At 43.2% G+C, this 27,451-nt stretch overlaps 1 protein-coding gene across 1 annotated transcript in view; it reads left to right on the forward strand.

Annotated features, from left to right (window-relative positions):
* Nucleotides 1–27,451, forward strand: part of LOC306743731 (membrane-associated guanylate kinase, WW and PDZ domain-containing protein 1-like) — a gene marked incomplete at its 5' end in the record, with an annotated part of 94,283 nt that overhangs the window by 9,680 nt on the left and 57,152 nt on the right. The window contains one exon of the mRNA XM_079226279.1: nucleotides 21,285–21,401. Coding sequence (XP_079082405.1) covers nucleotides 21,285–21,401 — 117 coding nt within the window. The remainder of the gene's footprint in view (nucleotides 1–21,284; nucleotides 21,402–27,451) is intronic.

Below are 27,451 nucleotides of genomic sequence, written 5' to 3' on the forward strand. Positions count from 1 at the left end.
GAAACGCTTCATGCACTATACGGCCTCATATCCTGACACCAATATTTACACTGCGCTTTAATCTGAAAGCTTCTGACTGTATGCGGTGGTAAAACACGTGGAGATCAGTGTTAAAGCAAAGTGAGTGGTGCAGAAAGGAGAATCAGTTTGTGACCCCTCGCCGTACTTAGTAGGTCGTGAAGGCTTTCTATTGGCCGGTTGGTTGTTAATATTGAATGAGTTACCGGGTTGAGAGATTAACTCGCTCAGACTTGCACAGTCCCTCTCTTCTGTTTCTGGCATTGTCGTCCTAATGGGTCACACTTTATTGAAACAGCAAGGAGGAGGAGGAGGAGGAGGAGGAGGAGGAGGAGGAGGAGGAGGACCAAGAAATGTTTCCATGTGAAGTACTTTTCCTGAAATGTCCTCAAAGAACTCAGCTATCATACTTCAGCAAACAAAGTGCAGACGTTTGTTTGGTTTAGAAAACGTGCCGCTTACAGCTCAGGGTGAAGGAGAAATACTTGCAGTCGGACAGCAAAGCGTGAAATAGAAGTCTATTTATCACATTATTCAATATCTTTTTTTACTATTAATCATTTAGTCTTTTAAATAATATAAATATGAAGTAATATAGTATAAATAATGAAAAATAATTCCATCTCAGCTTCAAATTTGAGATTTTGTTTCCAGTCCAAACACACTGAAAATTCAGTATATTATGATATTAACCAGAGAACGGTCACATTTCAGAGGCAGGAGACAATTGATTGCTTGAAAAATGACGTTGAAGCGATTATGAAAATATCTTTTTGTAATGTTAGTTGGTTTGTCTCTACTGTGGTGACGTAACATTTTCCATTCTAAAGTGGAGAGTTTAAACGGTTAGACGATTGATAAATTTTTCTGTCAACAGCTAAATATTTGACAATATTTTCATTGTTTAGTAAGAAACGCCACACACTTAATCTCAGTTTCAGCTCCTCAGTCGAGAGGATTGGCTGGTTTTTCTTTGTCTTTCGTCTCTTTGAACAAAACAAGTACTTTGAAAATAACATCCTGAAAATAACATCCAATTATAATCAGAACAATAAATACTAAAAACATCAATATATTTCCACAATACTCAAAAATCTCAATTGAAAAACAGCATCCATGCAGTATTTTTAAAATGTATTCACCATACAGTATTTTAATAGATGTGTTTTTATTTTTCCAAAATATGTTTTATATTTCATGAGATTTAATCAGAGCATTTTGAGCCAATGACGAGAATATAAAGACATTCACTGACTGTTGCTTTTTCTTCACTCTGGTGGACTTTCTGTATCATGTTATGTTTATCCAAAACAAACCACCGTTGTTTCCTCTTAAATAAATATAAAAAGGATCACTTCCTGTGCAGCAGAGGAAGTTTCCTGGCAAAGAGGGAAGCCCTGAACTGAATGTGTGTTTCACAGCAAATGTCAAAGCTATCATTGAATGGCGATATGTTGGATCACTGTGTTATGGCATTAGTTTTATTTATTTATAGCACACAGCAGGGGATGGTTGCTATATTGCATAAATATGTCAGCTGAAGCTGTTGGATGTTATGTCATGCACTGAGCCCTCTACTGGTAGAGTCAGGTACTGTGATGGAGGTGGGTCTGAAGAACTGAGGGCCTGTTGTGACTTGTTTTGTTTTGAAGTAGTTTAATAATGTTGTTTAATTGTTTATATAGTTAGTTATAGTTATAATTGTTTATAAAAGAACTGTTCAAAAATACCGTACTAACATTATTTATAGTAAATATGTGCGAGTAGAATAAATGAGAAACCTGCTTATGATAATAATTAAATTGGAGATGCTTTTATTCTGAAGGGCTGTGGAAGAATCCCTTGCAGCTAACTCTTTCTTTTCGAAACTCCAATACACAACAAGGCCTTCATTAACTGATCAATTGAAGCATTTTGTGAGTGCAAAAATATATTCTTTAATCATGCTATCTTATGCTTATATTGTATCCATATTCGACTTCATTTCTGTTGCCGTTTACAGAGATGTAAGCTCGACAGAGATGTTCCCCTTCTCCATGTTGCACCTTCACCCGACCGCAGACACGGCAGCTGGAGTCAGAGAGTCACCTTTGATCTCAGAGGTTGTTTTCCCATGATCTTTATCCCAGAGTTCCCCTCCCCGCCCCCGTTTTTAAAAGGTGAACAAGTTAAATTACACCCCTGACGACTTCAAACAGGTTTGGGAAGGTTCAAACGCGATGGTGTTGTGTGTCCCGTCGTCTCCTCCGTCAATCGTACGTATATCTGCGTCTGCTGGCAGGTGGAAGGACGTCTTATCTAAATCGAAGCAGCTTCTGGGGAACCGGCTTCCTCCATCTGATATTCTCATTAGTGTCAAAAAGCTTGAAGACTGTTCCGGTGTTGTGGTTTGAGTTAGTCACAGGGGGTTTTATGACAATGAAGGAGACCAGTTGTCTCTGTTATGGCGAGAAAGGCCTTGCAGCCTCTCAAAGGTGCACAAAGATTGTAGATCCTGTAGTATATATTTAAAAAAAGCTTTAATATATCAATCAAAAAAAACAAAAAACACCAGAGTTCAAGTGTTAGCCTCACACTGTCTCATTTATGTTTTGCATGCAAACAGCTGTGTGTGCATCTGGAACTCATCTGCATAATACCCAGAAGACATTTCTCTGGTGACTGGCACCACAAGCTGAATCCTGCCGCTGTGACAGTTTGAGTTATTCTCTCAAAATTAGATTATGCTCTTTTTTTTTTTTTCTGCATACGCCACCAATTTAAACATCACCATTCTGTCAAATTGCTCCGTTCACCGAGAGATTTATTTAACCAGCAATTAAGCAGATAATTCAATAAGCGCCCTTTTGGATACAGACCCGAGCTTTGGCGACCTGAACACGTTTTGGTCCTGAAAAGGGAATAATGATGTTTTCCAGTGACTGTAAGACTGTATATCACTATCGTCACTATCATGTCACCCATTGGTTTGAAGACATATTCCATCTGCTTTATTTGCCGTCGCCATCTTAATTCTTTGCAACCAAAAGTGACACGAGAAGGCGGAGCTAAGTACAAACAAACGCTAAATAAGACATTTTCAGGCAACCAAAAATGTAAATTAATAACTTTCATGAAGGGAAAAAACACTGTGAAAGGGTTAAAGCTATCAGATGAAAACACGGACAACTCCCAGAACGGACAACACCGTGGTAGTGACCTGTCAATCACCTTGTAGCCCCGCCCTAATCCCCTATTGTCTGTTTGACTCTAAATGACCATAATTTACTAAATGAACATCATGCTGTATTGAAGAAGACTTGAAACTAGAGATTGAGACATAAACTCATGTTTACAATGTTTACTGAGGGAATACATCAAGAGAGAAGTAGAGTCATTTATATAGACTTCTATACAACCAGATGAGTCGCCCCCTGGTGGTCAGGAGAGAGAATGCAGCTTTAAGACGTGAAGCATAGACTTCTATACAACCAGAGGAGTCACTGCCTGGTGGTCAGGAGAGAGAATGCAGCTTCAAGACGTGAAGCATAGACTTCTATACAAACAGAGGAGTCGCCCCCTGGTGGCCAGGAGAGATAATGCAAGTTGAAGGTATTATCTTCGTTCTACAGCCATGCTAGAGGCTATTCCAGGCTGTTCATAAACGTAGCAATGCATTGAGCTAAATGCTAATGTCAGCAGGCATTGCGTCAAAGTGTTTGACAAATTGGTGCACCATGAATATCTACGCAAAAAAATCATGGCAATCCATCTAATAGTTGTTGATATTTCAGTCTGTTGGTGGCGGCAAACCGACCAACATTCATTTCCCTCACTAGAGCCCCTAGAGCTAGGGGGACTATTGTCAGAATAACGGCTGGAACTAGAAGGTGTCTTCATTATTTATTAATCTGTCTCTAAAGTGTGAGAAAACAGTACAAATATATCATACATTCTCAGAACCCAAGAGGACTTCTTGAAGTTTGCTTCTACAGTCCAAAAGCCAAAAATATCAAATTGACAGTAAGAAACAACACAGGAAAGGAGTAAACCATCAAATTTGAAGGTCTAACTGTTAGACTTTCATATCATAACATATCAGCAGCTGCAGCTAATTTAAAGCCATATATATTTCTCCTGCTGTACAAACATGTCTGACTTTCTGGTCACGACCAAACAAACATGAGCCTTTCCTTAAAAAAAACAATATTTCCCTTCAGTCCTTTTGGCTTTCACATACAAATCCACCACAATCTGACACATGCCTGCGCCTGTCAAATCACTCGCCGTTTTTCTTCCAGCTGCGGCCCAACTGAATCACTGTGTCTCCCGAGTAAATTTAGACTCTTTTGACGAAGCCAACGCGACGATAGGAAGCGTGTTTCTTGAGCGGTTGGCGTCGACTTTGAACACTTAACTCGTGCAGCTCGCTCTCCGTCTCATCAGACGGCGCTTTCACTAAACGTGACCTGAAAGCGACTCAGATCTCATCGAGCGCTCGGCAGGAAAAAAACAACAACTGTATTTTAATCGTTTCATGTTCGTCTCTGTTCTCGATATAGAGCTCCACAGTGTGAGGTTATATATGGTGGCTGAGGCTGTTTAATCAGGAACCCCGTCACCGCGGATGCCAAAATCTGACTGAAACGTCTTCAGATAGCCGTTTGAAACACGAAGAGCAAGAGACAAGACGCATACCGTAAAAGTCGGGTTACGCGCCGCTACTACCTTCGGTCAGTGTCCCCGTTTGCTCCCTGCTGTAGCCAGCTGGCGCTCATGCTAGTTCCCCGCTAACTTCCGCTAGCGCTCCGCTAATTTCCGCTAGCGCTCCGCTAATTTCCGCTTACTTCCGCTAGTGCTCCACTAGCTCTCCGACAACCACCGAAGGTAGCGGGACCAGCCACGGCTTGACACCCGACTTGGGCAGAAGGGACGCGGGCAGTAGCAGCAGCTATCAGCAGCGCTAGCTAGCACTGCTCCTAGCTTGCTGCAGCGGGACATTGACCAGAGGTAGGAGCGGCTTGTAACCCGACTTTTACGGTATATATACTTTTTTTTTTTTTAAACGGGCAAGATGATGAAAGGTGATTATCGGTTTCTGGAGATTTACTGTAACTCGAGCACAGTGCAGATTTCTTCTGTTACGAACAGTTTGTTTGCACGCCTCTGTCCATCCGAGGGAGGGAGGGACTGACCTCGGGCTGCAGCTGTTGGTGGGATGTTGGCAGCATCTGGCTGCGCTGAGGAGTGAGGTGCACCGAGAAGACAAATACTTTGAGCTGAGCAGGTCAGGCCGGGCCAGAACGAGGACAGGACTGTAATTTGGTTGAATGGAGACAAATTAACACACTGAGATAAGCTAACGCGAAAGGTCATGATGATGCACGAGTTGTGGGCGCGTTTGAGTCTAATAGCCGCCAACCGCTTTGCAAAGATGGATTTTCCTGCAGAGCTGGGACACTCGCTCACCAGCCGAACGTTTAGTCCCTCGCATCCTGACGTTTTCAGCCGCTCCTGATTGGTGCGTTCAATGAAACTGAGTTTGGTAACTGCTTTCCTTTTGATTTGTGACGCCCGTACCTTAACTCTGAGCAACCTTGAGATTTTAAACAAGTTTTCAGTCTTAAAGAAAGTTCCAAGGAATTGTGCCTGTTTGCAACTCCAAAGTTATGGATTAAACAACTTTTTAAAAGTCGGTCCACCCAAATAACCACGTTGTGGTAGCGAGCCATGCAGCTGTTTTGTCATCTTGGACTCTTAGTAGGCCATATTGCGATTTTCGACAAAATTGCCAATTAAAATCATGCAGCTCTAATATAAATGTATTTTTGCGAGACAGTGTGGGGGAGTTTGTTTACAAGATATGTTTCTCTTTCAACTGCAGCTGTTATGTAAGTGATACGAGCTCAGAAATGAACCTTGAGCTCCCTCCGACTGGAATATAATTGGGATAATCTGAGTATAGTGACTCAATTTCCTTGACTCATATTTCAGCAGGTGAATTTGAGTTGTTGGGTCAAGACTGACTTCTATTTAGTCAGTCTGTTCATCCTGTTGTGCTAAAAAAATGATTAATTTGCCAATACAATTACTGATTTAATTATGTGTCTGGCAATGAATCGACTAATTGTTTGCATGTTTCTTTTTTACCAGGAAATTCTTTTTTTGAAAAGACACAAGGTCTTTATTTAAAATACATCCTTCCTTCTTTTAGGCCTTGAACTCATCGCCGGCTTTGGAAATGGTCCAGTCCTATTGTCATCCCGATTTATTTGTCATTCGTGTGAAGGACTTGGGAAGGAAGGAGCTACTCATCGGGTTTTATTTGACAATAACCTTGACTTTAGAAGACTTATTTTAAAAACTTGAATGGGAACACACTCGACTGTTTATGAAGTGCCATCGGTTCCCTTTATGAATCTGCCTAATAATGACGTTGGCCAACTCTGGGTGACAACAGGCTCTGATTACAAGAAACCCAAGAGGACGAGGACAATAATCAGTGCCTCATTAAAGCCACAATTATACAGAATGGCATCGAGTGCTTAATCTCATTTTAGTGATCTCAACACATTAATGTTGAGTGTGATTATGTAAAATTGTCTGATCCAGATAAATATGTATTTCGTTGCAGTTGTTTTTTAACCCAAAGAGACCCACTTAAACCCCCATGTTGTCTTTTTTTAAGGAGGGACAGGGGATCTAAATGCGCAAAAGGATTCTTTACAGTAAACTGTGATGTGTTTTGATGGGAACCTTTTCAGAAGCCTCGGCGTGTAACGGCGTAACAAACCCTCCAGCTCCAACACTCACTTTATTTAAAAGGCCTCGCATCCAGTTTTTAACCTTTTTCTCTCGCTACGCCTCTCCATCGCCTGTTGCTTATCTCCTTCCACGGTTTCATCTCAAATGTCTCGCAATCATCTCCGCGTTCGGCGTTATCCGGCCGTGAAGGATTTCCCTGCAGTCTGAAGGTCAGATATGTTTTTTTTACGGAGAGCAGTTGATGTCGTCTTAACATCGCACACCGACACGTGTTGACCTCTCAGTGTGAAGCAGCTCAAACTGAATGCTCCCGTTGAGCCTCTCCACTGAGCGCAGCGTGCTGAGCGGAGCTTACACACTCTGCAGGGTTCGTGTCACTGGAAATGTCTTGTTAAACTGCACAATGAAAAATGTCTTTTCACATTTTATCAATGTGTCTCCGGTTGAAATGCAGAGTCAGCAGTTTCCTTTTTTTGGGGGGGTGAGGTTGGTTGCACACACATCTGATCTCCGGACCATCTGGTATGTAGTCATCTGGATTTACCCGACGGATCAATCTTGTTGCATCACCTTGAGCCAGAAAGACTCGTCTGGAGTTTGGGAAGTCGTAGAATCTCACAACACAACATATTTTTGCATATTGATTCAAACTGTTTCCTTTTACGTGAAGCTTGATGGTTAATAGAAGGCGAGCCATTTTTAAATGCTGGTATTGTCACGATAGTTTGGGGCAGAAAAAGTCGAAGGACGATGAATCAGCCGATAACTGATAAATCTGAAGATAATCATCCAACTCAATAGGCTGCCAGAATAGATATATAAATCTAGAACTAGACGTCAAACTAAATATCTCAGTGAAAGTGAATTATCTTTTTTTTTTTCACGATGAAATCAGTCGAAGTTTAGGACAAGCTTTATGTCTGTCGGTTATTTCTGCTGACGCAGTCTTTAATAAACCAGTTGTTGTCAATCCAAATTTAATCTTTATCCTAAAAGTGTAATTTTGGTGGATTACGTTGTCAGAATAAGTTATATTTATTTCCGCTGTTCTGTGGCTTACATTGTTGAACCGCTCTTCAACCTATGAAGGTTTGCAGAACCACAACAATGCGGCGGCCATTTAATCTCCCCTCAGCTGTTGATCCCGAGCTGCGCGTTGTCTCTGCTCTCAGACACTTCTGAGAAAGACTTAAGACGTGTGCCTCGCTGTCATTCTGGGTTCTCGCATTTATTCCCCTCCTGTCTATTTGAAAGCAAGTTACTTGAACTCTGCTTTGAAAACTGTAAAATATTAGCATCGTTGTCTCACTCATTATTTATTTTTTCATAAGCATATTAGCTAAATCCTCTCACAAAACATGGCCATCTGGCGCTTCTGAAATAATGCTTCCTCTCAGCACAAAATTCTCGCAGCATCCATTTGATAACTAACTGAAGAAATCCCCAAGATAGATTCATTTAATGAACCTTCCTGTGGGGGTCAGCTGTCTCCCGACACACAGTTCTGCATATCCCATGTTTAGCCATATACAGCCCCTACAATTCAGCTCGACCCCTACGACTTGCTCGTTCACACGTAGAAGTCAGATTTTCCGAGGTCACGGGTGACATTTTAGGGCTATATGGCCCTATAGTGTTACAAAAGTAAGTATTGTCATGGTTAATAAAGGTTTAAAATGAGTTTTACCGCCTAGTATGCTGGTTTCTCTCGCTAGCTAGCTAGCTAGCAAGCTAGCAAACCGTACACGATTCTTTCAGGCTGAGCATGGCCCCCCGATTTCCCTACGTTGGTGGCATGTGACGCCCCAAAATGTTACTAAATATGTTCAACGTAATCCTCATAAAAGCGGGACTATGATGTCTTTTTCTGCTCGGTCTTTTCAAAATAAACATCCGTCTTGTTTGTGCGCCACATGGATTGCACGAGAAGCCCTCAAGGTGCAAACTAGCGCTCATTACGCTCGATGGAAAGGCTTTCTTCTTCCTCTCCTACTTCCAGATGCACACACGCTGTAACTCATTTCTCTTTGTGTGCTTTATTGTGAGTTTCATCATATTAGCCGGCTGGTGATGACACACTCATCCCTGTGGTGGGATGTGCTCCAGTCTGCTGCTGCAGCCGAGGGAGGGGGTGGAAGGGAAGGAGGGAAGGGAAAGGAAAGGAAAGGAAGGATGGGGACGCGTATCTCATCTCCGTCTCATTGCCCGTGGTCATCGGCTCCCGTGAAAGAGGGGACTTTAATCACAGAGGGGCCCTTTGTGTGTGGCGGCCAGGCAGGCGATGACATTTAACAGAAGCAGCCAGTCAGAACTGATGGCATGCTCACATACCAACTGAAGCTCGATGCTTTCCATCAGCGACAGGGACGACTCTGTGTTTTACACGTGTGGCCCTACGGGAAGGGGGGGGAAACAGATACAATGGACGCATTAAAATACCCGCATTGCATGCATTTTTTTCTTTACAAACATGGCACGAAGACGTGTTTTTCCTTTTTTTTGTTTAAAAGTGAACCTGGGGGATAAAAATAGAGATCCTGCCATCTGGAGTCTGTTGAATGTTTGGTATTTGACAGGAATAGTTTCCGTGTTTAGTCTGTGTTAAAATATCTGTACGCGCAGAATTTATAAGCAGTATCTGTGTTTATCTGGGATGGAGCCCACGTGGTTTAAGATTGACCCTCAAGCTTCTACTCGTTCTCTTTTAGTCTTTACAATCGCACCAACCTTTCTCTCTCTTTTCTCCTCCCTGCCTCCCTTCTTTTTTTCTTTCTTCCTCCATCCTTCGGCCTACTCAGCTACGAACACAGAGCAGAGGGAGCGGTCGGCCTGGGTTCCTCTGGTTATATTTAGCAACGAACAGATGCAGCGCACTGGAGCGGAACACACCGCCTCTGCTCGCCTCGGTGTGTGTGTGTGTGTGTGTGTGTGTGTGTGTGTGTGTGTGTGTGTGTGTGTGTGTGTGTGTGTGTGTGTTTGACTCTTCCTTCTTACCAGTTCTCCCATCATGCACTGCTGCCTCTGACTCAGCAGCACAGCACTGGAGAACTGGATCAGAACTGGCCCACCTGTTAAACCATCCATACGTTTCTGTATAAAACCAGAGGTGTCCTTCATGAATATTTGTCTCGGGCCACAATTAACAATTATTTTCATTAATCAATTTATCTAAGGAATGGACGGGAAAAGTAACTTATCATCTGGACAGTTTGTAAAGCAGCCCAAACGCACAAGGTATTCGTAGAAGACAACACAAAACTGCAAATATTCACATTAAAGTAGTTGGAAATTCTGGCATTTATTGCTTGTCATAACTAATCAGGTCATCCGTTCAGCAGAATATGTAAAGTTGTTGTGAAATTGGAAACTTCTTTTGAAACTCAACCATAAGCCCTTGAACAGCATCCCAGGCTTTCAGATATATCACCAGGAAATAACAACCTCACCTAAAAGGTAGTTAAAGTTGGTGTGAGGATTTTTTAACTGGAAATGAAACCGTCTCAGTGTAATCCTGATGCCTCTCTATGACCTACATCAGTAAACAAAACCATCAGCGCGAAGATTGTCTATTTCTATGTAGTCATTCTTTATGCCTGTCATCGGTGCCACCGGGTTGGTTTTTGATGCAAAATCAGATGAAATCATGAAGGTTCACCAGACTCCAGGTCGTGCCGCTTTTGTCTGCAGGGGGCGCCAAAATCAACACAAAAGAACCCACAAACTATTAAAATAGAATAGAATAAATGCTCATGACTGTTGCACCTCGTGGACAGAAGCGTGGTCACTCAACAGAGATGTCACTGGGCATACCAGTTTGGTTTTAAATCTCTGAAACAGGATTTTCCCACCATAGCGAAATGAACTAACACCATTTGTTTCCTGTGATACACTGTTAGTGCACAGTGAAAGAAGATGCACCTCTGTTGATAAAATGAGTTTATAAAAACGACTACGGATGCAAATAGGATGATCTCATTGGGTCTCTCACTGAACACCAGCTATATGCTCTGGGAATAACATGAAAGCAGCTCTGGGTGTGGCTGGTTGTGGAGGTAATTATAGAAGGAGAAGGCAGACGACCGGTCCAGAGCCACGCTGATTGCAGGGCTCACGAGAGGCCGCAAGTAGAAGACGGCGACGGCTCCAAGTGGTCAAAAAAACAGCAAACACACACTATAGCTTCAAGAGAAGAAGAGAGACGGTGTGTCCGGGCTTAATTGGCATGAGGAACCAAAAAAGTGTGTCCCGTGTTTCATGTCGTTATCATCACGTCTTCCGTAACAGCTGTCATTAGCTCTCAGCCAGGATAATGGCCGTGTAATAGCTGCAGATTTGCAGCAACTTTATCGCACCAAGAGAGCCGAGAGAGTGAAACCCATCACGAGAGCAGGAGTACCACCCCCCCCCCCCATCCCCATCCCCTTTGTATTTCTGGATAATGTAGAGTTAAGGGCTCTCATCTGTAACTGGAGAGTCCAGTGTTGACTGGCGGGATGTCCTGAGATCCACAGGAAGCCGCTGAAACAATGGAATTTACTGTTTAAGAACCAGCATTTCCAGTTCCTATTCTGTGGCCATTATTCTGAATCGGTCAAAGGAAATACAATATTATTTGTCCTCTGGAGGAAATGCCTTCTCTCTGTGAGGCCCTGAGATGACTCGGGACGACGACAAAGAGGGCAATTTAAAGATTTGGAGGATGGCTGGATAGAAATAAAACCCGTAATGGACAATCCGTGTGTGTGTGTGTGTGTGTGTGTGTGTGATTTTGAGTCTGTAATTGTGTTTAGTTTGATGCTCCTCTCATGCCACCAGATAGAAGGACGCAGACAGAGTGGAGCCGTCTTAATCAGAATATGATAACAGACAACAGGCTTTTGAAATCCCCAACTGGAGATCTCTCTCTGTGCGAAAGTGCTCTTCGTAAAATTGAGTGCATGTGGATGTTGTGTCTGCTACGTTGTAGCAGTAGAGGAATAAGCTAATAAGCTAAGAGTTAGGAAAGAAGATGTACCACTTTAATGTCTGAGCCGTAGAAACAAAATAGGAATAAGACGGACATTCACATTTGAATCAACGTAGCAAAATGGTCAGAGCGGCGGCCATTTCTATGTGTACCGTTGCCTTTGCAACCGCTATAGCGTGCTAACTTCTATTTAAACTAACCCACTTTACAGCAAGTCGTGGACTCTCTGAGGCGAGATGAGTGACAACTTTGTTTGGCTTAGTTAGAAAAAGCCAAACAAAGTTAAGTGTGGAATTAAAAAGCTAGCTAGTGTTAAAATATAGTGGAATTAGCAAGCTAGCTAACTAGCCAACTGTCCGCTAGGATGGTAGCTTGCTAATTCCACCTTATTTTAATGCTCCACTGGTTACAGAAAATATAAATATCTATTAAATATCTATTCTACTCTTATTCTATTTATATGCTCTGAACAATTGATATGACACTGGAGCCAGTAGCCAGTTAGCTTAGCTCATTGCGACTAGTGTAAATCGGTAACTACGAGTCGTAGTTTTTACAACTAATCGGTTGTTTTTGTTCATATTTAAACAAACAATATATCTATAATGTATCAATTAATGAGCTTAAGAGGTGATGCTATGTAGATTGTTTTAACCAGGCTAGCTGTTTCCCCATTTTCAGTCTTTATGCTAAGCTAATTGCATAGCCGGCTCCTGAACATATTGAACAGACAGAATATTTTTCATCTGACTCTCAGTAAGAAAGTCTATTTCCCTAAATGTGTAAGTATTTATTTAAAGCTCCTTTACCAGTTGAAGTCTAGAGACTCACACCTGGTTGTTTCATGGCCGAACACCTAGCTGGGGTCACCTTACCCCCACACCCTCGGGTGGGGATCGAGCCTGGGAGAGCGTCTTGTCTCGCACCGTAATCCTCTCTGTCATCACTACAGGTGGTGTTTCGTTAGGCAGGACAATGTGTGTGTGTGTGTGTGTGTGTGTGTGTGTGTGTGTGTGTGTGTGTGTGTGTGTGTGTGTGTGTGTCCCCAAATTATCTGCTCTCCTCTACAGATAAGGGCAACCTGCTTGTCATTTAACACCTAATCTGTGCCAGCGGCGACTTCCACAGGGTGAAACGCACAAAGACGAGCCTGACACATAAGACTAGTGTGTGTGTGTGTGTGTGTGTGTGTGTGTGTGTGTGTGTGTGTGTGTGACTCACTGACGCACAGATAAATACTGTACATACATCTCTGTAGTTTCCCTCTCTTGCATCAGTTAAAGAAACCGATGGAATCTGTTTGAACCGTAAAGCTTGTTTGTCTTAAAAGTTTGTCTTAAAAACTAGAGTTTGCTCGGTGATACGGACAAAATCTCCTTTCCCGATATGAAGGTAATGTCATATCACGATAATGATACATACCACATTTCTGGTAAAATCAATAGTCAATGACCACAAGGTAAAGCCTATTGTTGTATACGTGTATGTTAAATACCTGATAAATGAGAAGGACTGAGTATGTGCTTGTTATTAGCAATTTCAGCGTCGGCACTATATGAAAATGTCATGGCACGATCATTTCGGATAAAATAATTGCATTTAGATATTATCCAGATAATCATCAAAATATGCTTAAAACTCTCAGACATCACTGAACTCTACATTTAAGAAACACATATTTGTCTCACATTCACAGTAGCAGATAGGAGACACATCTTTCTTTAGCAAACAACCTTTTTATCTTGAGAATATTCATAAATCATAAGGTCCCCGCGCATAAATAATTGATAAATAAATTTAAGAAATAGCATCATTATTTGATCATGTTCCTTTTTACATGACAGTTTCTGTATTTGTCTATTTATTTTTTACGGCGAGCTATACAGCTTTACCAAGTCACTATTGTGATGATATTCATTATTATCCTGTTTTAATTTAGTTATTTATCCTGATCCTTGATTAAATCCATATTTTCCCAGCCTTAATCTCGATATAAGATTTAATTACGTACAAATTAAAGTTTGAGACAAGTAGATTATTATATTAAATTATCGCCCAGCCGTAGTTTGTTTGAGATTTATTTCCATTTGCATCCATATTGCAATATTTTTTCCTGCAGTAATTAGTCACTCCATTAGAGTATAGAGTATTTTTCTGCAGTGGCCAGTATATACTTGCACACCCATCTGTTTCTTTCAAGAAAATTATGATATTTTACTAAACCCTTGGATTTGTCACAGCTTAGTTGCACCATCCTATGTGTCGGCTTTCCAACTGATCTCCTTTCTTTTCCCATGGCTCTGGATACTGGAACCAATCACAAACATATTCTCATCTTATTCCTCAACATATGTTTTACTTACTGTTCGTAGCAATACCTGTAACAAATAAGTAAAGTCTTACATTCAAGGTTTTACTGAAGTAAAAATGCAAATCCTATTATTTTAACATGAATATTGATGCATACGCTGACTTGTCTTGTTACACCTGGTGTATTTAGAGTGTTATATATTTTCAGATAGTTAAATCTGTAACAAATTCATCAGATGTTTTAATTTAAAAAATCCAATGGAAAATCTCCAGAATTTGTTTTTGTAAAAACTACAACATTTCCCTCTGAAATTTAGTAAAGTAAAAAGTAAATGGTTTAATACAATTTCCTCAAAACTCTTCTTAATGATAGTAGAGTTAGTTATAATATAGATAGATTTCATAATTCGGGTAATTTTTTATGTTTTAATGAACTCCAACACAGATTAACAATTCAAACAAAGTCACATCTGTGGGTCTTCTTATGTCTTTTTTTCCCCCTTTCTTCTCCAACCTCCATCCAAGAATTTGAGATCCACCACTGGGGGGCAGCAGCCCATAATAACCACACAAACAGTGGCTCGCCTCATTCAAGCTGGTCGGCGCCGGGTTGCCGTGGCAACGGTGTCTCCGTGAAGGCCGACTTTCAAGCGTTGAGGCTCGGGAGACACAGAGGGCAGTGTTGAGCTGGAGGACGGAGGATGAATCCCAATCAGCAGCTGAACAGAGCTGTGCACACACACACACACACACACACACACACACACACACACACACACGGACATTCTCTCAAATTAATATTCACTCTCGAGCTGTTGATTTTCATACGTTTAATAGGTCAAAAACACCACAACTGCCGTGTGGATGTCTAGCGCTCTGGGCTGAGGTGGGACCACCTGCCTGTGATTGACAGGTAGTAGCGCTGACAGCTGCTGTGTGGCACTATGTGAGCTGCAGCTGCTCGGCAGGCTTGGGCTGATGTTTTAAGCAGCCGCGGCCATATGTTTACGTCCCTTTTGCCGTCCGGCCGGTATGTTTTTAATGCATGAGGTTTTATTGTGTGGAATCCTCTCCAAATGCCACTTTATCTCATGTAGCGTGAGATGAAAAAACATCTAAACCTTTTGGAAAAGACTCTCAGATTAAGATTGTATATCTTTAAAACGCAGATTCCTTATTTATTTTAATCTTTGTTTTGATGTGGACAGAAATATATGCGAGGATGCGTGAATCACTCTCTCCTCTGATGAGAACATGCACACACACACACACACACACACACACACACACACTGAGTAATACACATACACAGTCCCCAAAATGAGACAGGGATGCAACTGGATTTAAAGGAACAGTGTGCAGCATTTAAATGTGTTTGTTTTTGGCAGAAACTGAGTATAATATCCATAAAGTATGTATTTAGTGTGTAACCACCAGAAAAAAATGAGAGTTATTTTTCCGTTACCTTACAATGTTTATATATATATCTATACACGTGGAGCGGGTCTCTTAGCGGAGCCGGCCGCCATGTTTCTACAGTAGCCCAGAATGGACAAACCAAACGCCGGCTCTAGAGAGGGATATTCGTAGTCGTTCGGGAGAGGTTTACGTTGGTCGCACTCGGACTTGGGACTCGGACTCAAGTCGCACACACAGTGACTTGTCTCTTGACTCGGGACTTGAGAAGAATGAGCGTCTCTGTGTTTGAGAGGGATGTGTTCATTGACAGGAGATTATGAGCCGGTGTAGTTACACAATACTGTAAAGAATTTTTTTTAAACTTATGAGTATCTTATATTCTTATATAGGTCAACTGTTTTCTAGGTTGCTATTGAGTAAAACTATCAACGACTACATTGTGAGACTTGGCGTTTATGCAGCAGCTGCCTAAATATCATGCTTTTTTTTATGAATAAAGGACCTATATGCTTATGTGTCACACCTATTAGCATGTTAACAAAGCCCTCCTTGCTCTATACATGTATGTATCTATATATATATATATATATATATATATATATATATATATATATATATATATATATATATGTGTGTGTGTGTTGTGCATCATCTTGTGCAACTGAGCCTCTACTTGCAAGAATAAATACTTTAAAGATAAGTTTTGTTTTTTGATATTCACCAAAAAAAGACATTCATTAAAAAGACTTAACACCTGGAAGGGTAACATTTTTGCCGCGACAGCTCTTACTGGAAAACATGTTGCTGTTATTATTGCATGCATACAAATGCTTGCAATATGTTCCTGTTACCCTGAGAAACGTTAGATAATATCTATTCTTAGGGGCATAAATATAGTTATGTGTTGTTTTTCTCCATATTGCATTGTGATGTAGTTTAAACAGCTAATCAATGCGGATCCTGCCTGCTAATAAAGAGTTATGATAATATAGTGCATGCTTTGAACTCCTTAGTTTAGTTTATTTTGCACAGACCCTTTGTGTATTTAAAATATACACAAAGCTAGCAGAAAACCCACTGGTCCTCCACAGATACAATATTAAAATGCATTATTATAAGCATCCTCATTACAGCCAGAAGAGACTTGGACTCCAACTCAAAGACTTGAAACTTGTTTTTGACTTGCAAAAATAGAAATAAAAGAGACAAAATCCGACACACTGCACCTTTAAGGTTATGTAACGCTGACTGGAGGCATGGAGGATGTGTATAATCCACTCTTATTTGGGTTAAACCCGTCTCTCTGTCTCACTCTCTGTCTATCTGTAAAACGACAGGAGGGCCTCACACGTCCTCATCCCCGGTTGAAAAGCGCCGGGCCGCCTCCCGCGGAACATCTCGGCTCCCAGGAAACATCTCACCGCGCCAACGTCTCTGCTGCCTCAGATTATCCCCGCAGTGATGTCATTGTTACGGAGGAATCAGGAATATTCTCTCCATCTCTTATCATCCAGAGGCAGACCGGTTCTTCTGGTTGTTCTGGTTGTTTTCCACTGACGGAAAAGAATAGTTTTCTCAAATGTATGGTTCGTGAAATGGCGGAAAAATCATGAAAAATTACAATTTCCCATGAGGCCAAGATTGCTTTATTTAAATAACTTGTTCTGTCTGACCTGTCGTGCAAAACCAGCAGACATAGAAAGCTATGAAAACGTGCACATATTCACATTTTAGTCTCTGGAAATTGTGAATTGGAGGCACTTTTGCAAAAAGAAATGATGTCAATCGGCTAATTGTTTCAACTGCAACATTGTGGCTCTGTGGAGGAAAAAAACAAGATTATTGTTTTTATATAAATGTAGATTATTTACTAGAAAGACTTATGAATACACTTTTGTTGAATATATTGTACCGTCTCACTATCGGACCATTTTATAAAAGTATCAGCACAGTTGGGACTATCTTCAGGAGAAGCAGACAGTGGATTATCGGACTCTGTACTCGTTCCCAGTATCATCTTTCTTTATGCGAGACAAGGATCTCCATTCAGTTCTCTTACTGCTGAGTTGTTTTGTTCCCAAATCCGAGGAACACTCGCGTGGTTGTGGGGATAGTATCTTGTTTTCTCGCCGCATCTGGTTGTTTTTGTTGGCTTCCAGAAGCTTTGTTGTTAAACACGCTGCTGGGAATCCACTCTAAATGGGTCAAGAAAAAAAAATGGAAAAAAAAGCTATTGTCTTATTCCTAAAATCTCCAATACCATGTAATACTTTTGTAAAGCTGAGATCCCAAAACATTTTGTGAAGAAGAATAAATGGAGTACATTTTTTTTTCGGAGCTGAAAACGTATCAAACTGTGAAGAGTCTCATAGAGGAACGTATCTCCTGGTTTTATTTTCCCAATTTCACATCCACAGCGCCATCAAATTTGGTTATCAGCATTTGATGATTAAAAGATACAGGGGAAAAAACTACACACACACACACACACACACACACACACAGTGGTGTGATTGTAGTCTCTGATCCACACGGCGTTAATCCCCATAAATATTGAATATTTGATGACTTTCTCATTGATGGAGCACGACACCTGGGCGGCCCGCCCTCTTGCTAGCGGTGCGCGCCGGCAGCAGGGGGGTCGTCCCCGACGGCGGCCCTCATCTCAGAACACACACACGACGCCGAGTGCAAAACACCAACGTGTGTGTATGTGTGTGTGTCGCGTATTTCATTTTTTGACGAAGAGCTGTTTATATAAATCAGATCACCACGGGCGAGGAAGTGGAGCAGCAGAGGATGGATTGGACAAGAAAAAAAGCATGTGTGTGTGTGTGTGTGTGTGTGTGTGTGTGTGTTTTCCTTTTACAATCTGACTGCTCCTTGCCTAGCAGGGACCGTAATGATGGTCGTCAGCACTGGCTGGTTGCTAGGTAACAATTACCTGACTGTGCTTTGCTTGCACTGAATTACTCAGTGTGTGTGTGTGTGTGTGTCTGTGTGTGTGTGTGTGTGTGTGTAGGGGAAACGGAAAAATACAGCAAGGTAGACGACCGACCAGGGTCTCTACTTCTGGGTATAAAACACAAAAAGCAGAACCTGATGTTCGCTGGGTTTACATATTTCATATGTTTGTGCGTCGTCTTTGTACTTGTCGATGCCCGTGTGTCGCTCTCTGCGCTGCACATTATCATCGCTGCGTGCTTCAGTCGGTATTTATAGTGATGTCCGTGTGGGGGAGGAGGGGGATGTGGAGCTGACAGATGATGATGTCACCACGGGGCCACACCTCGGGGGCCGATGACGGATAGCGCTCTGCTTTAAGAACCCTTTTATTTATTTTTTACTTTTCTCAACTGCCACACGGATGCGTCTGAGCAGCCTGTCCTTGTCCCCGACTCCCCCTCGGTCTCACGTGCAGCACTTCCTCTCAGGCAGCAAGCACTTCCTGCCTCCTTCCTGCCTCCTTCCTGCCTCCTTCCTGCCTCCTTCCTGCCTCCTTCCTGCCTGGTTTAGAGGGATTTTCGCTCCCGATTCCCGAAACCTCGACCACAGTGGGAGGCAGTCCATGGGAGGCAGCTCTCGTATCTGTGCAGTGAATAGGAAGCTCACTAGCTGAAGCTAGCAGTTAGCTAGCTTCAGCTAGTTAGCTTCAGGACGGTCGGGAGCTGTCCGTGTTTCCGTCTCACAACTGTAAACCTTTCAATTTTCAGTGCATGAGAGTTCATTGTAACATTTTTGATCCCTTACAGATGTTTTATTTATTTAATAAATAAGTGGGCGGCGGTCCAAGGATTGATTTCTAAATGAAGCTACCCCCTTGTCAACTCTGTTGAGGGAGGTGTGGGCGGACGTAAGGGAGTCCACGTATTTTGCAAAGCCACACCCACTTTTTTAGAGTTCCATTCAAATCCACTATTAAATAAATCGTTAATCTTGTCTGCGTTTTCCTTCTCACACTGAAGCTCTTTCCCCGTGACTTTAAACCGTATTAAATTATATATTATACATGTTATATATTTTCTGCCTCGTCAGCACACTGACCGCCTCAAAGCCCCGAGCCAAGAGAAACTCCTCCGCTGTGACCGGAGGCCGACAGGAGGCCATGGCACCTCCCCCAAGACCTGCTTTGCCAGCTCTCCCAGACATGGATGATATATTTGGAGATCATTAAATGGCCCTAAATGAGACCCTGGCGTGAGAGCGAGCTCTGGCCATCTGGCCCCATTGTGAGCACCGGGGCCGTGTTCAAACTCGGCCAGCAGCATTAGCGCCCTCTGATTGGACCGAGGCTGAGCAGCCCTGGCCAGTCCAGCCAATCAGAGACCCTTTTAATCAATTACCCAAACCCGCCTCTCTAAATTAACCCCCGTTACATACTCATACAGTCGATATGTGTCATTGTTGTACAATTTTCACACATTACCATCGAATGAAACAGATCGAAGTTTAAATTAATTAAATCCAGTAAATTGAAGCTTGAATGGTCAGACTGTCGACCCTTTTAGTCCAGAGTGACAGATCTCAAACACTGTTTGATGGATTGCCATGAAATTGTCAAGAGACATTCCTCACTCCCAGAGGATGAACCCGAATGACTTTGGGAATCCCCTGACTTTAAATTGAGCATGAGCAGTAGGTCGGTGTTTTCTTACAAACATCTCAAAACGATTTGCTGGATGACCATGACATTTTGTATATTTATGCATGGTGCCCAGATGATGAACCCAAATGACTTTGAGGATGCACCGACTCTCTTCTAGCGCCACCTTGAGGGTCCTGTTTTGTTTCGTTTGAGTGAAATGACCCAACAACTATTGGATGGACTGCCATGAACTTTGGTACTGACATTCATGTGCCACACAGGATGCATTCTCTAGTGGAACGTTTCGCTTCCCATCAGGTCACTAGTCAACAAGTCCAATACTAAATACCTGCTAATGACCTTCCCACTGACCTACGCAGTACTTTGGGTTTATTCATGTTCTCACTCTCAGGCCGTTAAACACCGACGCTTTGTCTAAAACTCTGCAAAACAAACACAGGACTTTCACCCAGGAGACCGGTGTTCGAGTCCTGTTTAGCCGTCCCAAAGTGTTATGAATTACGTACGCCCAAACCTCAACAAGTGTTTTTGTTTTGATTCGCAACGTTAACTACGTGTTTACTGTTTGTTTACTGCTAATTATCAAATGTCAGCATGCTAGCAAATCAAGCTAACATGCTAAACATATACATGCTGAACATCGGCATGTTTGCATTGTCACAGTGAGCGTTAACGCTTTACGATTCATCACAAACAACGTCATTTGTGACTCATTATTATTCTCCCTATCACACAGATACCGTGCAGAAGAACCAGCTCATATTATTAATTTATTCTTGTAATTTTGTATATTCTTATAGTATTCTCAATATAAATGATTGTAATTGTGCTGTTTCTGTTTTGCTGATTGCAATTTGTTCTTGTCCTCTCTTGGAAAAGAGATCTTAATCTCAATGACACAGCCTGATTCAATTTAGACTAAATACAAATGAAATGAATGTTGGCATGTTGGCGTTAGCCTTGTTGCATCACATGGACTTTATTTACAGTATGTACTCGGATTTGATTGCATTATTTAACTGCATTACGTGCAAACACAATCCTCGACAAATGGGATTCATTCTGTCAAACACTCTTTTGGTATCCAGGAGCATTTGTCCATCTGAAAATGTCACGGCCTTTCACGACTTCACCTTTGGTCAAATGACAACACATCTCGAAGAGACGAGCGGCTCTTTTGACGCTGAGGTTTTTTTACTCGAGCTGTTGTTTTTTTTCCAGGTCACAAGCTCAACAAGGACCTGAAGCACTACCTGAGCCTGAGGTTCCAGAAGTCCTCCCCCGACCACGAGCTGCAGAAGACCATCCGGGCCAATCTGTATCGCCACGCCGTGCCTTGTGAGTATGGAACAAATACCAGTCCGTGATGATAATGTGCTGCCGGACGCTTAAACCGGGGACATCTGGTGGAGAACTTAACCGGTCTTGAGCACGATTTCTTCATCTTCACCCAATGACCCACTTTCTTTTGGCTTCCTTTCTACAATTCTTACATCTCCTTTTAATCTCATCCGTCCCTTTCGCTCACCCATAAATCACTCCGTTACACTTCATTCCCACTTTCACCTCACCAGCTCTGGAAAACATCAAAACAAAATGCACATTTTGGACCATGTGTGTGTGTGTGTGCTTTTTTCTGTTTCTGTGTGTTTTGAGTATCGCAGTCCTATAAAGCCACGCGTGTCTTGACCGCGCCAGAGCACCGGTCCCGCAGCTGTCTCGCATAACTGTGAAATATAAATCTTTAAAAAAAGTGTGGCTCGAGCCCAAGCGCCCCGGCACCGTGCCAGCCTCCACAGCTGGGCTCGGTCCACGTCACGAAAACCACGTTGGATCCGTTGGATGACGCAGTCCAGATCTGCTCGGTTTATTTATCGTCCTACCGCTGTGTTTGTGTTTCAACAACCTTTTTTTTTTGCCCGAGTTGTGATGACCACAAGAGCCTGAAGCCCAAAAAGCGTTTCAATAGCAGACCACTGGATGTGGTGAAAGAGAGAGAGAGAGAGAGAGAGAGAGAGTTTCCCCCTGAGGAATTAATTTGATTATCCCACATATGCATAGCCATGATTTAATCAAGAGAGGGATCATGATTCCTCCTCCTGTCTCTATCTCGACAATTGCGCGTTGCTCCCTAATAAAACGTGTCTCCTGGACTAGATTACTGTATGTTTTCTTCGCTTATTCACTCTCGGCCTCCTCTGTCCAATCGCTGGCTGTCTGTCTCTTGCGCTCAGCCATGTGACCGGTAAATCCTCCTCTCCGCTGAGCCCCCCCTCCTCCACACTGGGATTATGATGTTCTGATATATTGGAGATAGATTCCTGCCTGATTATGTGACGAACATGTTGGACTCTCTCGCAAAGATCGCAGGATGACGGGAAAAAAATGCTTTCCGCGTAAACGTCGTTAACGTCAACATTTTACAAAATACAAGATGCTGAATATGCTGGAAGGCGTTCTGTCAGGCGGTCGCCAGATTAAAGGGACTACATTTTTTTGCTCTTATTTCACAATTATTATTTTTTTCTCCTGTGAAATACTGGATACATTTACCTCCTCTAAAATTGTACAGAATAAACATTATATGCCGGATACTTTCACCTCTTCAGGTCTAAAATATCTCTAAAATAATACTGAATACTTTCTCATCGTCAAAAGTATTTCACATGAAACAAATCCACAGCGGGAAAGTCCAAGCTCACAATCCTTCGGTTCTGAAAAGTGAAGCCAACGCTGAAGTACCTGAATTCTGCATTCTCTCGAATGACCACCAGGGGGCGACTCCTCTGGTTGTATAGAAGTATATGCTTCATGTCTTAAAGCTGCATTCTCTCTCCTGACCACCAGGAGGCGACTCCTCTGATTGTATAGAAGTATATGCTTCATGTCTTAAAGCTGCATTCTCTCTCCTGACCACCAGGAGGCGACTCCTCTGGTTGTATAGAAGTATATGCTTCATGTCTTAAAGCTGCATTCTCTCTCCTGACCACCAGGAGGCGACTCCTCTGATTGTATAGAAGTATATGCTTCATGTCTTAAAGCTGCATTCTCTCTCCTGACCACCAGGAGGCGACTCCTCTGGTTGTATAGAAGTATATGCTTCATGTCTTAAAGCTGCATTCTCTCTCCTGACCACCAGGGGGCGACTCCTCTGGTTGTATAGAAGTATATGCTTCATGTGTTAAAGCTGCATTCTCTCTCCTGACCACCAGGGGGAGACTCCTCTGGTTGTATAGAAGTATATGCTTCATGTGTTAAAGCTGGATTCTTTTTCCTGACCACCAGGGGGCGACTCCTCTGGTTGTATAGAAGTATATGCTTCATGTCTTAAAGCTGCAAAAGCTTAATGCTTAAAGCTTAATGCTGCTTTATTTTAAGGGGCCAGAACCCAAAATGGGAACCACCATTAGATGTCAATAATACACATTTTCCTTCAACTCAACTGAAAGATCTGCCATCACTGACGCTGCAAAGCTTACAAATGCAAACAAAAGCTATTCATTCATAACGACAATGACCTCAGGGGCAAGTAGCTGCATGAACAATATGAGTATAGACCACTTAACATGCAGCCAACCGTCATCTCACACACTATTGAGACTACGGGATAAACTGTATGAATATGTAGAAGCAATTGACCCTTTCGCTAAGTCCCGCCCCTTCGAAACACAAACTAGCCAATGAAAGCGTTGTTTCTATATTTTTCTTACTGTCAACAAAACCAAACATAAAAGTCACAAAAATATAATTATTCAGGAGTTGAAAGGTTTTTTTTCGCGGGCTATTTTCAGAAATTAAAATAGAGTTTCTGTACTGTAAAATAAACTACAACGCCCACAGCGTCCATGTTGATGAAGGAACGTGTCATCTAGTGAAACAGGGATGTGTTTTTAAAGGTTTTAAATGTTTTTTTAAAGAGGAAGACACATCAGGCTTTGGCCACACTGATTATAAGTGTGTTAATAAAGTCTTTTTGTAGAATTTTTTTTAGGATCCTGCTTAATATTCACAAAACGAGGGCCACAAAACTGACATGTTTATACTTTTCATACCCCTCCTCTCTCTGTCTCTCTTTCTGTCTTCCTGTCCCTCCCTCTCTCCCTTTCTTGTTGACCTACTATCGCTGCCACCTCCTGTTTATTGTCTCTCTCTCTCTCTCCCTCTCTCTCTCTCTCTCTCGCACAAACACATGCAAATGTTTTCCTAGTGCATGACGAGGCAGAAAGACCCAAAGCCAGTCAAATAAAAGCCACACTTCTCGGCCCTCTGTTTCCTTTGTCTCTCTCTCTCCTCCCCCCCTCTCCCCAAACACATGTGTTGCTCCCTCTTGCTTGACTCGAACAGGTGCCTCTCCCTCCACCACTGGTCGAGGTGTTTTTGTTTGGGGGGTGGGGGGGTTCTCTCTCTCTCTCTCTCTCTCTTTCTCTCTCTCTCTGTGTCTATAGGACCCCCTCTCCCCTCCCCTCTGTCAACCCATTCTCCTCCCCTCTCCTTCATTGCTCCACTGCTACAGATGGCCATTGTTATCATGTGCGGCAAATGTCACCATTGATAGAGAAGTCTCTCTCTCTCTCCCTCTCTCTCTCTCTCTCTCTCGTGGGATTCGTTTCCCCTCCTCACGTCTACAGCTGCTGCTTCGAAAAGGGGGACGCGGGGTTATCTTCGGCGTTATCCCGGCCGTTTGAGCCACGGGGCGAGAACCAATCCTCCCTCTTGCCTCCCTCCCTCCCCCACCTGATCTCTCCCTCTCCGCTCTGTCGCCCTCCTCTCTCTCTTCACTTGGAATCCTCCAGTGAGTGTCAGCGTCCCTGTGGCTCGGCGGTGACTGCTGCCTCCCTCTGTCACACTCTAGCTGCTCCCGCTGTCTCCCTGCCTCTGCTGCTCTCACCCTCCATCTCCTCTCTCTCTCTCTCTCTCTCTCTCTCCATCTCCCTCCCCTCCTCGCTGTCCTTCACTCTCTCGCTTCCTTGTTTTCCACTCCACTGCCGATCTCGGGGAAAATCATTGCTGGAGACAAAATTTCTCTGTTTGCCGCTCGCACAAAGAAAGGGATTACGGCTTGATTTGCTGGCTTCGCTCTGCATCCAGGCAAGTGGCAGCTCCTTATTCTCTTCTCTTTTTTCACCCCGCTCTCACCGCCATCCTACAATCCGAAGCCTGTGATGTATGCATGGCAGAGAGTGTGTGTGTGTATGTGGTTGATGCTGTGTATAGGCTAAGGAAATCAGGGGAGGTGGGGGTAAGGGTGGGAGTAGTATAGGGGGGGCGATCGGAGCAGGCACGTCCAACCCAGAGGGACAGATGGCCAGTAGCCCTGGTGCTTTTTCCTCTTTGGTTTTCTAATTCACCCTGCAGGCTTTGTGTAAGGCCCACTAGTACACAGACCTTCTTTTCAAGGAGCAAGAGATGGCTGCTCTCCTTAGCTGGAGGAGCGAGGGAGGGAGGGAGGGAGGAAGGGGGTATCTGTGTGTGAAGAACGGACAGGGTAAAGAGAAGGAGGAGGAAGAGGAGGAGGAGGGGGGGTTTGCTGTAGATGCAGAGCAAGCTTTTAAGAGGAGGTTAGGATAGGAGAGGAGATGCGAAGCTGAGAGAGGGGTCATCAGCCTCGAATGCATGGAGGTCAGGTCCAGATGCCGCTCAAACAAAAGGGCTTCTCTGGGGGGGAAGCGTGGCACTCGCCATTGTGTGCGTGCATGTGTGTGTGTGTGTGTCGCTGCATTGCAGGGTGCTGCTGGGGAGCCTCACGCTATTGACGGCCATTCATTCTCGCAACGCATGAGCGGGGCCCCCGGCTTCTGTTTCGCCCGCTTTTGCGACCGAAATATCTGCCGCGTTAACGCGCGATGCTGCACCCTGGAAACGACGACCGGCCTCCAAAGCTCATTGAGGGAGCCGGGCAAATGGGTTTTGCGTAGTAATGGTGTATGAAAACAGGTGTATGTGTGTGCTGTGTTGTCATTGCCATATTTAGCATATTTGTACAGATACAGTCAAAAGCGGCTACCATTTAAATAAATCAGGCCAAAAGGGACTTCCTTCTCCGACTGGTCCAGTAGGTGGAGGGTGACACTGGGTGCCGTGGTCCCCGACGTTGTTTTTGTTATTGACCACCTCCTCCAGGTCCGTTTCAAAGGCCTCTTGCGCTCGAGAAGAAACCATTACAACAACACAACCTCTGTTTCCGCCCCTTGAGTTCATGCCGAGCTGCATCTTGAGTGAAGCTCGCAGATATATAATCATTATTCAAAATACTCGATCCGTGTTTGCTCGCCCCGAGCTCAAGCACAACTGTCCTTTGATCAGGTGAATGCTCAGGTAAAGATGTGTTGACGACCTTAACCCCAGTCAGTCGATTTTAAAGCGATCAGGCTCCTGATTCATGAGCCACTGTTGCGTCCCACAACTGCAGAAAGGCCTCATGTAGTCCTCTCCGTACTGCAGTCCTTTCCCGCTTCGTCCAGAGTGATATTTGGGAGTCCCGTCCACATGGAGCCAAATCAGAGCTTGGCATTGTTGATTAAAGCAGGTGTGGCGTCTCTTAACTATTTCCAGATTGTATTTCCATGCGGCCGGCTAGTGTGTCTATTTTTTGTGGTGGTGGATTGCGATGATGATGATGATGATGATAACCCCGGTCGAGATCGAGGAACATGAACTGTGCCAATTCACCGACTGAACAAAGATCCTCTGTTGCGATGGGCGTCCGTCTTCTACAATACTGATCTGTGTGTGTGAGTGTCTCGTGACGGTTTGGTTGTGGATCTGCTAGCACACACATGCTGGAGCTCCTGAGTGTTTTTTGTGAGCCCCGATGCCTCCAAGCAGCAAGTTCGATGCTGCCAGAAGGACCGCTTACATTATCGGTTGTGTTTTGAGCATATTTGCTAACGTGGAGTAGCACATTGTGATGATCCCAGGGCTTTATTGAGTGTTTATCTATAGCAAACTTACCAACCTACTTCAGGATTACGGGTTTTACAGTCTTATGTGGTTTCTGCTTGTCGTTTAAATGTGTGGTTGTAAATGAGTTGCGTTACATGAATGTTTTATTCGCCATCTCAACATGCCGCTGTCATTTTGCCATTGTTTAATGTAGACCACCAAAAACGAAAAGACCGAGGCATGACCACAATCACGGCTTTTCGGGGGACTAGACAAGACCAAGACGTTGAGGGGTTGAGAACAAGTCAAGACCAGACCAGTGCAAGTCCCACACTACATGACACACTTAGAATACAATGTGGAACCAGTCACTCCTCAAACTGGAAGGTCCACATCCGTAAAAGAAAAAAGAGAGATCGTTCTCCAGTACGACACCACCGTTAGAGGAACAGTAAAACAAATAGGAGCAGATAATTGGGAAATAAAGGTTGTGGTTTTCTCGGTGA

The sequence above is a fragment of the Taurulus bubalis genome, assembly GCF_910589615.1.
Source record: "Taurulus bubalis genome assembly, chromosome: 11".
Lineage (NCBI taxonomy): Eukaryota > Metazoa > Chordata > Actinopteri > Perciformes > Cottidae > Taurulus > Taurulus bubalis.